This window comes from Limulus polyphemus, unplaced genomic scaffold (assembly GCF_000517525.1).
Source record: "Limulus polyphemus unplaced genomic scaffold, Limulus_polyphemus-2.1.2 Scaffold55, whole genome shotgun sequence".
Taxonomy (NCBI): domain Eukaryota; kingdom Metazoa; phylum Arthropoda; class Merostomata; order Xiphosura; family Limulidae; genus Limulus; species Limulus polyphemus.
The window spans coordinates 245,120-257,179 of record NW_013665665.1 but is presented as its reverse complement, the minus strand read 5'-3'; the positions used below and the strand labels follow the sequence as shown (position 1 = coordinate 257,179).

Below are 12,060 nucleotides of genomic sequence, written 5' to 3'. Positions count from 1 at the left end.
CAATATCAATTTCAACATGTCCGGCCCCCGCCATCACAGTTTTTAAGAACGAAATTTGCTGAACCATCGTTGACAATTACGAACATTCAAAACATTTCCATAAACTTCTTTGATATAATTTTTGGCTACAGAGGCGTTTTTTTCCCTTCTTATATTTAAACAGCATTACATGCCAAATGTGCGTCTCATCGTGTGCCATCACAATGACGGATTAGAGTATACTAAACTTTACAAATTATACAAGCTACACTAACGTGACGTGATGTACGTTTTTTTGGGGGTGGTTAATGAAAATTTCCAAAATGCGACATTATTTTCTTGAAGACCTAATATCATGCGATATTTTAAACCCGAAAAAAAAATGCATTGTACATTACTTATATTGTTATTTTATCTTTTTTTTAAAGGAAAGTATAAGCTTTAAATGTCTTAAAGTTTGTAATAGTGTATAATAGATGGCAGCAACTATCAGGAAAAGTATCACTTGTGTCAATTTTGAATCGTAGAAAGCAGAGTAAGGAAATAACTCCTGTAAACTAAGTGGATTGTGATAATTATGTAATATGTAATAAAGGTAAAACCTGAAATGAAAATTTCCTAAATCCTATATAAGTCGGCATAATTTTCTTTTTTTACTATTAAAGGATACCATTAAGAGTAAATTATAGTTTTAAAAGTAAGGTGAATTTTTCAGAATTACGCTGTTATTAAAATGCTAATATCGAAGTTTTAATTGGTTATGTAATATATGTCGTCTTTGTCATTAATGCTTCATTTTTACGCTGTTACATGCTTTCGTTCTAAACTCGATGACTGACCAGTAATCAAAGGAACACTGTTGACCGTAGCAGTGAGGTCTCTGGTTCTATACAATACTCTGTCAGCCGGAACAATTTCCTCTGTCTGTCCAACAATACAGCATCCAACTTCCTCAAGACATTGTTTCATTTGTTCCGGTGAACAGGAAACGGAGAATCCTGGGATTGATTCTAGTTTGTCCAACGTACCTCCTGTGATATCTAGACCTCGGCCAGATATCATTGGTATCTAGATAAATAAACAAAATGGGTTCGGCATAGAATATTTGGTTACTTTTATGTTACACCCAGTAGCTCAGAGGTAAGCTAGAAGCCTAACAGCACTAAACTTTGGGACTTGATTATTGTAGTAGACACAATGCAGACATCCCACTGTGTATCTTTGTGTTTAGAACAAACTCCTCTCGTAATATATAATAATTAAAATACCCTATAGCCGCAACGATTGTAAGCAGTATTGCTTAGGCATCATTCAAAATTAGCAAATACCAGAAAACCCCAAAATAATAGGTATCAAAAGACATCTAACACGAAATAGCATAAGTTGGCTTAAGTATCTTGTTAGATTACGCTTCACCATGTGTCTGAATAGGTAAAGTTATAGATATCTTGTCGAGTTTTCCTATATATAATCAGGACTGACTAAATTATCATCAAACCTCGGTGTAACGTACTGAACAAACTTGGTTTATTAATTACGAATTTGTATTTATGTGTGTTGCAGAACTAATAAGGCTATCTTCCACCGTCCGTCATTTTGAACTACTGACTAGAGGGAAGTCAGCAAGTCAAATGCACCCTACCACCTATCCTGTCACCTTGACTGTCACTCTGATAACATAGCCATAGCTTAAAGCGTAGGGAAATATTTAATGGTATCACACTGATTCTAGTCCGATTCGCCAGCTCCGAAATCCAGAGCTCTACAAGTGTTTTCTTCACAATCAACAACAAAATGTAAATGCTACTATCAAGTAAGGTTACAAAGATATCATGATAATTGTTGGAATTAATGTTGATCGAGAATATCACAAGATCAAACACAGACAAATTAGTAAATTTCTAAAACTGTTATTGTTTTCTTAATGTGGCAGGGACGGGAGAATGGAGATAAATAATCATACAGTCGTAAACTTAAGCAACAAACGTCTTGTTGATAATGAAATAAGTGTACTATCGTTTGGACTGAATTTTGTTCCTATCCCGAAACAAGTACCCTACAATGACATCAGTTCTTCAACTCAAGAAGTCGTTAATACATTATATCTCACAATTGATAATGAATTGTGCTTCCAAGTTCGAGAAGCTCTAAAATCACCTACGATTGAACCTCGAAGCAACCTAACTAAACAGGAGTACTAAGCTATCAGTAATTTAAATAAAAATAGAGACACTGTTATATTAACCACCAATAAAATTAAATGTTACAATTCTCTTAAACCGACGTGACTATGAGCAAAAGACAGAAGAATTGTTAACGGGTATAATTTACCAAAGACTGTCTTCGGATCCAACTCAACGTATAGAAAAAGAAGGCTAAATAAAGAACTTTGGAACATGACAAATAAAAAGGAAATAAGCATTACACTGTACAGAAGATTATCTGTACATCATTCTGCCTTCCCACAGTTTTATGGTTTGCCAAACCTAACGTACCCATATGTATCTTACACAGTTTCGCCAATTTACAAAACATCCTAACAATAGATCCGGCTCATTCAGTCAGAAACTCAGGAGAATTCGTTAACCACATTTCTGACCAAATATTATCCAAATACGATAATATGGCTAGCCTCGACGTAGTTTCACTTTTCACCAAGATACCTACTAAAGATACCATGGAAATAATGCATAAACAATTAACTGACGACATCTCACTTACAACAAGAACTTCCATCAGCATCCCAAACATCATGATCTTACTGGACATCTGCCTCGATGCCAATTACTTCCATTGGAATGGTCGATTTTACAATATTCATGCAGCATTTTGAACACACCATTTTAACACCATATCTTCTTTAAACTCGTATATGGGTAAGATATGTTGACGATACGTCTATTTTATGGACTTTCATGCTTATCTGAACAGCCAATTTGACAGTATACATCTTCCATAGAACTTGAAGTTGATAACACTCTTCCATTCCTCAATGTTCTGGTTCACGAGGATACGAGTTTAGAAAATCTAACCACTACCGTTTATCGGAAGAAGACTCAAACAAATATATATCTAAAACAGCTGTCAAAACTGTGATTATTAAAACATTAAAATCTAAAATAATAAGTATATGCTCCTCGTTTTACCTTGACAAAGAACTCAAACATGTTAAGAAGATTTTCAGGAATAAAGGTTATTCAAGCTAACAGAAACTACTAATGAACCTAACAATCACAAAGAAAAGAAAAAACATTAATTTTTTAGATACCAGGCCTATGGGAAAACTTTATAGGATGATGAATAAACTTAACATCCTGTAGTTTTCATAAGTCCTCCTATACTACGCGATAGTCTTACGAAGGTAAATTCCCTATTTCCCAGTCCTCTCACAAAGAACTTGTGAGTGTAATAAACAATACATTAGGGAAACACGACGCCCGTTACAGGTAAGGTTCAAATAGATATTAAGAACTGTGCTACATACACATCAGCTGTAGCTTTTCACGTTCAAGAAAAGGCCATATAATAGGCCTAAAAAATCCAAAAACAATAGAAGGAGAAGAAAACACCACACGGAGAAAACTCAAAGAAGCTATTGCCATATAATCACAAGACATGGACCAACAGTGGCTAATAATCAAAACAACAGCCAACAAGTACTTAATACTGCATGGGCACCACTTATCAAAGACACAAAACATATTATTTGTTGTGGTTTCGGTGTAAAATTAAACCCAAAAGCTCGCAAATAAAAGTATATTGACCAAGAGAAAAGTCCGTATATAATTCTACACATCATCCATATTCTACTATTATTTTCAAAGCGGGTTTACATTAGATATTCTGACAAAATAGTTAATTATATTTTCAGCTGCACATTACATATTCAGATATCTAAAGCTGATCACTATAATCACCCCCTCTCACTAATCACTTGTAAAGTTTCAGAACAATTTGGCAAAAAAGCTACAACGTTGGTAAGGTATCTAAATATCAAGACTTTAATGATGTCATTTCAATCATTTTGTCTAATCAGACCTGACTGATACCATTTCAACCCTCTTGCTCAGACCTGACTGATGCCTCAGCCCTCTTGTTTAGTCAGACATGACTGATGCCGTTTCAGCCCTCTTGTTTAGTCAGACATGACTGATGCCGTTTCAGCCCTCTTGTCTAATCAAACACGACTGGTGCCATTTCAGCCCTCTTATTTAATCAGACATGACTGGTGCCATTTCAGCCCTCTTGCTCAGACCTGACTGATGCCTCAGCCCTCTTATTTAATCAGCCATGACTGGTGCCATTTCAGCCCTCTTGTCTAATCAGACATGACTGGCGCTATTTCAATCCTATTGTCTAGTCAGGCATATCTGATGCCGTTTCAATTTCTTATTTAGTCAGACCTGACTGATACAACTTTAATCCTCTTCAGAAGAGTCGCCCTGCATAATATAAATACTTCATTTCCAGAAATGACTAACGTCTTTAAAAACCTTGATTAGCACTTCCTCCTACCCAGAAGAGGTTAATGCCTTGAAGTCCCCTTAACCAGGAATAACTTGTAAAAATTTACATCCTGCTCTCTAGGTCTACCTGGCCCCTCAGTGACACAGTGGTATGTCTTTGTGTAGCTTTGTGCTTAACTTCAAACAAACAAAGGTCTACTTGATACACTTAAATCGTTTTACTCACTGCAAGGAGCTTGCAGTGAACATCTACTACTCCCATCAGCGTCAACAGTGGCTCAGCGGAAAGTCTGAAGGCTTAAAACGCTAAAAACCCTTGGTGTGCCCAAAGCAGATAGCCAATTCTCTAGCTTTGTGTTTAACAGCAACAAAACCACCAAAGTATGTATAAAAAAAAACGATTATTAACAATCCTGCCAATAACAAGAACAAAACGATGTTGTATAAATTAAAATGTACTGACAACGGTGGTGCGTTATACTTTCTCGTAACTTGTAATATATATAATAACTGAGAGAAAACTTTATCAAACACACCAGGACATACGTTGTCTCCTTTTGCTCACACATAATTTCCTTATTTTCTAGCTTCCGCCCAATGAAACATAAATATTTACTTTTTTTCACGTTTTATTGTTGTTCAAAGCTATAAATTTGTGCTGTGCTTAACGCAGGGATCTACCATTGAATGTTAGCATTATAAGCCCTCAGTCGTACGTACCGCTGAGCCTTTTTTTTTTCGTGAAATTAATACACGTGAAGTTAACATAAAGACATTTCTCTCACGACAAGAATCATAAATGAAAATATAAATGTTCTATAGCTTCCTAATTCTCTTATAGCCAGGACTGCTTAATTATATCCAAATTCTTCTAAAACTGTTTTATTCTGAACCTTTGAAACACTCTTATCCAAGGCAAACTGGTGCCAGAGATATTTCGTGGTAAGTTATCAGAACAATAGGGGGAAGATATATATATATGTCACACTTGTTTCAAATATGGCAGAATATTGATTGCGACAAAAATCCCAGAGATTAGATATAATGAATTGTTTGTAGGTAATTTTTGTACTACGTACCTTTACTACATGATAAGTAAAAGGCAATAATAAACACCGTAGTAATCAGTTACTTCGGATGGTACTTTTGAAAACTGTTATTACAAGATAACTGGATTTCTTCCATTAAAACTTCCGCACTCCATCCGCAGGTTGTTGTAATGAAAAAAATAACTTCCTTTACAAGTGTATACCGAGCTGAAACAACTGTATTCTCTGTCTCTTCGTCTGCCTGTCTGTAAGCAGCGAATTGTCATATAAACATCGAAATTCAACCTCCAAACTTGGAATACAGATTAAAAAAAAAAAACGCTCATTGTCTGGTGCCTATCTCTTAAGCAGTGTTATCTAGAGGGTCGTGTTTTCCCAGAAAGTTTCACTTTTTGTTTTCATTTGATCAAAATAGGGTTTTCTTTAGGCATGGCCTAATGGTTAGCGTGCCACACTGCAAACCCAAGGCTCCACAGTTCGCGTCCTATTGTCGCAAAAAAAAAATCGCTCTTCGCACTTTGAGACGTGGATGCGTTATAAGAGTGACGGTCAAAACCCACTATTCGATCACAGTAGCCCAAGAGTTGGCGGTGAGTGTTATTGACTGGCTGATGCCCCTCTAGTATATCAATCTTATAATTAGCTCCTGTGTAGCTGTGCCCGAATATCCAAAATAAAACAAAAGTTATCCCGGAGGTAATGGCTCAAGAGACTAAGAATACTCAACTTACGTAGAAATAGTTTAGGTCGAAAGACATCCCGTACGTTTGCTTTTACTTTTCAGATAAACTATCTACCTGTCAATTGTCTTTCGATAGATTTTTAAAAGAAAAATAAACTAATTCCTATTTTTTTATAATATATTTCATTACCAACCACCGCAACGAGTGCAGGGATTAAGCAAAAATGGGTCATCAGAATCTGCCGTCCCCCGGTGGGATAGCGGTAAGTGTAAAAGACTTACAACGCTAAAATTTGGGGTTCGATTCCCTGCGGTGAACACAACAGATATCCTAATGTAGCTTTGCTCTAAAACAAACAAACAAAATCTGCCTACAACAAGTGAAGTTAAAGTGCTGTGCACATTTTTTAAATGGTAACTTCTACTGAACGACTTTCTTAGGAGTGGAATATTTTAAAACATTTTTAGCCACATTATACTTACTACTTCAACAGAAACAATTCTTTAGCGCTAAATGTCAGTCGGATTAACATTAGTTAAAAAATAATAACCTGAAAATGAACTATGAACTAATAGTGACGTAATTTACGGTCATGATTTCAGAGTAAGCTTCTTGTCAACATAGTCATAAAGAAAATAACGTTTTTCTTATTTAAACAACATATATTTTCAGCGGTATTTATAAATAAGTCTCACCATGTCTTTGTTCAAAGGCATCTTAAGTTAAATTTGCTATACATTTTCACTGAAGTTCGTTTTGTCATTTCTGTAGTAATGTCATTGAAAAGTACACGTTAGGATAATAAGAATATTATAATGAATACGTATTCATTCGCGAAAAATAGAGTGATCAAATTGGCCGACCTTTATTTATCGATTAGAAACGCCGTATCACAGCGTCTTTAATTTCACAAATTTGGTATTTTACGTTATCCTATTTCTCTAACCTTCAATCCGCATGCAGCAAGAGCTGGAACCAGCACGTGACTGATTTTATCACCAACGCCTCCAGTGCTGTGTTTGTCGACTAATAGTTCCTTCCATTCAGCTGGCCATTCAAATTTTTTTCCCGAGTTAGCAATTTCTAGTGTAAGTATACTCGTCTCGCTGTCATTCATTCCATTCAAAAACATGGACATCAACATGGCACCTAAACAACGAGATAAAACATAATAAATGTTCTATGAAATACTCTCTTATTTGTAATATGTTTACAAAATAATAAAAAAAAACTTTCATCAAAAGTACAAAATACTGACGTCACCTTATATTTTAATGGTGAATCAGTAAACTATAAAATAAATTCGTATCCACAACCTCAACTTCCAACTCTCAAGCCAACAGCTTGCAGAACTTATTGGCAAAACTTCGGTGGTCTCCATCGTTACTTAGTTTTAAGCTGAAACATCTGTATGTACCACAAACCAGGCAGTTGAAGTGTTTAATGTTTGATCATGAACCTCTGGCGTCTTTTTTAATAAAATTCGCATGCTACGGAAGAATATCTTTACTTATTTGAACAAGATAAGCATAGCTGAATTAACGTTATACTTACCTTTAAAATACACCTAAAACAAACTAAAACTGAGGCACACTTCAGGAATATCAGAGATGTTATTGCTTATTAAAGCTAAATTTGGAAGTCTTGGTTAGTCCAGCTTGTGATATTCTTAACACTCAGAAATCCTACTGAAGTTATAGTGTTTGTGGCAACAAATTCAAATGACATCACCCGTAAACAAAATATTATAAACATAATTATTGTATTACTTTGAAGTAAATCAGCACAACATGGGATTTTCTGGTAGTTGAATATGTAAAACATATACTTTTAAGAACTATCACAAAATTTACTAGTTGGTCGTATTGTTCTTCTAGAAAAATCATTTGATGGAATTATTTCAAATAATCTTATAAGTATTGCTGACTCAATCAATGTTTAAAAAAATCCTTTTATGCGCAGTGAGACTTACCATATCATTAAACCAATCTTGTTATACGCTTGTTTGTTTGTTTTGAAGTTAAGCACAAAGTTGCACAATGGGCTATCTGTGTTCTGCCCACCACGGGTATCGAAACCCGATTTCTAGCTTTGTAAGTCCGCAGACACACCTCTATGCCACTGGGAGGCCTGTTATATGCAGTAGAGACTTAACATATCTTTAAACCAGTCCTATTATACGCAGTGGAGCCTTCATCTATCCTTAAAATAAATTCTGTTATACACAGTAAATACTTAACTCATCTTTAAACTAATTCTGTTATACGCAGTGAAGACTTAACTCAGCTTTAAACCAATACAATGCATATGCAATATGCAATGGAGACTTAACCTATCTTTAAAAAAATCATGTTATACTTTACAATTTATCGTGCTATTATGTTTAAATAGTGGAATGTATTTATAAAGGTTTAGATCGTTTGTTTGTCTGTTGTAAAGCACTAAGCTACACAATGGGTGATCTGTGTTATGCCCACACGGATTGATTTTATTTTTACGCCCAACTTATAACACCAGCGTTCTAATTATTTCTATTGTTGGCTTCTTCTCTATTATTCGATTAAAAAGGGGAAAGTCTAGTCCACTTAACGATAACAAAAACGTTTGTTCCTTCAACATTCAAATTCCATAAAACTAACATAACCAAAAGGCCAAACTTCACAATAGACGCTAAATAAGCGGTTCCCTTGCTTACAAATCTTCTATTTCTTTATAAAACACAAATCAATATTTTCAGTACTGAACTGACCAACTAACTGGTTGACAGTATTGATGTTATTTGTTGATTTTCGAACAAAGCTACTTGAGGACTATCTTCCTTGCCGTCCCTAACTTTGAAGTGATAGACTAGAGTGAAGGCAAGTAGCCAACACCACTCACCGTCAAGTCTTGGGTTACTCTAATTGAACAGTGAGACTTTATCGTCACTATTAGAATGCCACCACGGTCCCCAAATGCGGATAACGATTTTTTTTTTGGGGGGGGGTCGGGTAACGGAACTAGGAACCAGGAAACCACTGATCGACAGTCTGTCACGCTAACCAATGAGCTGCGCTTGCCCGACCAAACAGTAACATATTACTCATTAAGCGATTAACAAACTCACTAACTTGAACTCGGTAACTCACTCTAACAAGACTCAACAATTCACTACTTATTTCTAGCGTAACTTGCTTTTTTTGATATGAGTTAAATTGGTCCCTAAACTTTGAAGAGCATTCAAAATATTAAAACCATGTCTATCACGTTACATTAAACCTCCTGCCAACTAAACAACAATACAAATTTTTAGAAACGTATAGATTTAATACATAGCTAACAACAGTACAAAAGTCTAAAGTATTTGATTATACCAACTGAATGAAGTTTCATCATGTGCATGGCGACACGTGAAAATGTTATGTTATGCTGACAGAAACTTATAATCCATGCTAAACTCGACTTACCTATCTGGCTCTCCGAGATTGAGTTGTATCCATTTTCCTTTGAAACCACTGCCGCAATAAAATGCTTGATGTCTTCCTCTGTTAGAGGGTGCCCATCACGTTTCTTTTTTATTAGTTCGGTGATATTCCACATTTTACCAGGAAGTAGTTGGAACAGGACTGAAGACAGAAAAACTGAAAAGTAATGACTTGTTTGGCCCTTTATATAAATACTTTTAGATAGTTATGTGCGTGATTATATTTTTTTTCATTCCAAAGGTTGAAACTCTGATTAGACAACAATTGTTTCTAATCAGTTTCAGTCCTTTAAGTATGCATTGTTTGGAATGAAATATAACGTGATAACAGTTTCAATATTTTTCTTCAGATGGCGCAGCAGTGAAGATCTACATGTACAACCTGGGTGCCTCTAAAGTCCTGTTTTTACAATAAGGGGGCATATATTTAGGGTTAATGACAACTTGAAACTATTCTGCTAACCTGAATACGTATCTAATGGAACAGACAGCCACTCCTTTCGCAAAGCAGTAATCAAACTTCTGAATCTGTCCCGCAGGCAGTGTCTTTAATTAAAGTATTTCATTTGTATTCCGGTCGGGAGTCTGGACGGTTAATTGTTTGTTTGTTTTTAATTATGCACAAAGCTACACAAGGGCTATCTGTGCTCTGCCCACCACGGGTATCGAAACCCGGTTTCTAGCGTTGTAAGTCCGCAGACATACCGCTGTGCCACTGGGGAGCCTGGACGGTTAAAGCAGATTGAAGATGTTATTTGTTTTATGACACTGCTGGTTATGAATTATAACATTACATGGCGTATCATCATGTTGAAACACGCATGATCTTTCTTCGCATAATTTTAGCAGTGCAGAATTATACAGAACAATAAAAGTACTTGTGACTCTTCTAATTATTACCAGTGCGACAATTGTCGAAGTTGTTAACTTTAATAATATATTTGTAAACAACAATATTAATTTTAAAGTTTATTTTGTAATTAAATATAATTAAGTCTTTTTTGTTCTTTAGCTATTTAAGAATAAAATACACGTATACGTTTTTTACTTTCATTCACAGTATTACATTATTTCAATAAAATTCATGATTATATGTATCTTGAACCAAAACTATATGTGTCCTCAACAAAACATCGATTGACATAACAAATACAAATAGAAAACAAAACTACAGGCCAGCCTATTTTTCAAAGTTGTTTTTTGGAAATCTCAGAGGCGCTCATTTATATTAAAATAATCGGGTACGTTCTGCAGAATAACAGGAGGACTACCAGACTTAGAAAATACAGCATTATACACATAAAACAATAATGCTATTCTGTTTCACTGCAAAATAAAAGGTTGCGTTCTCAAGGTATTATTTCACTTGCCAGTGGAAAATATCACTCCCTATTTCGAAATTGCATGCTATACTTTACGGATATCTTTACAATGAGAAAATGTATGCGATTCCCTAGTTAATTGACCTAGTTCAATAAGTAACTAAGGCGAGAGGAACTTTATGACTCCCTTAATCGACATTCTTTACTAAGACTACATACCACAGTATGTACAGAAATCTTGAAAATGTTTATATTAAATAAAGGGAGTAGTAAACTTGTAGTATGTCCGCATACGGGCAGCACCATAGATGCACTACTGATATATTTGAAATTAAGTATTAATACAATTAGTATATTTTACATATAATAACTGTACATTTAATTCATTTTGTCTCAGAAGGATAAGCCAAAAATATGATACCTATGACCCGTTATTCAGATGAACTGTATAATAAGTACTTTTTATCTTAATTTCATATTTTATAAGTTACGGTTTGAACGCCGAAAGCTAACGAAACATTAGAAACCAGTAGCCCTTGCTTTTGTAATGAAAATCACGTAAACTGCAGACTTTTTCGTATTCCTTTTAGTTTGTTAATAATAACGGGTGTGGTTTATGTGATTTCATCACAAAAGTAGGCCTATTGGTTTTCGATTATAGGTCAGCTTTTGGCGTTGAAACGGTAATTTTTAGGTCTTATACAACACACTAATAAAAAGATAGATAGCTTTTCAAATAACTTGTTACCCCATCGTCCAGCTCCAACTGACACACTTCTAATTTGGAATCCGAAACAGACAAAAAGAGGAATGTGGAAAACGACATTTGCTGTATACATGATTTTTCATTTCTGAAAAAAAAAGCTAATTTTCTTCTCTGGTGTTTAATACAATTTTCTTATCATCAAATGGAACTGGAAGCTGTAATTATATTGAAATTATCAAAGAAATTATTTGGTTATTCTTTTCTCTGAGCAACGTGATCGAGCTTGGTTATACCTTGCTTATACTCTTATATTACTGTTATTTGTAACATTGTCAGTATGGATGCCTAATAAAAGAGGAATATCTCAGAAGTACCTCCATCAATATACTTTT

At 34.9% G+C, this 12,060-nt stretch overlaps 1 protein-coding gene across 1 annotated transcript in view; it reads right to left on the bottom strand.

The window, feature by feature from the left end:
- Positions 1 to 9,810, bottom strand: part of LOC106463717 (thymidine phosphorylase-like) — a 25,205-nt gene extending 15,395 nt beyond the window's left edge. The window contains exons 1-3 of the mRNA XM_013923782.2: positions 9,624 to 9,810; positions 7,124 to 7,326; positions 819 to 1,047 (exon numbers count right to left, since the gene is read on the bottom strand). Of these exons, the coding sequence (XP_013779236.1) occupies positions 819 to 1,047; positions 7,124 to 7,326; positions 9,624 to 9,756 (565 nt within the window). The 5' untranslated portion in view covers positions 9,757 to 9,810. The remainder of the gene's footprint in view (positions 1 to 818; positions 1,048 to 7,123; positions 7,327 to 9,623) is intronic.
- Between the last annotated feature and the right edge of the window lie 2,250 nt (positions 9,811 to 12,060).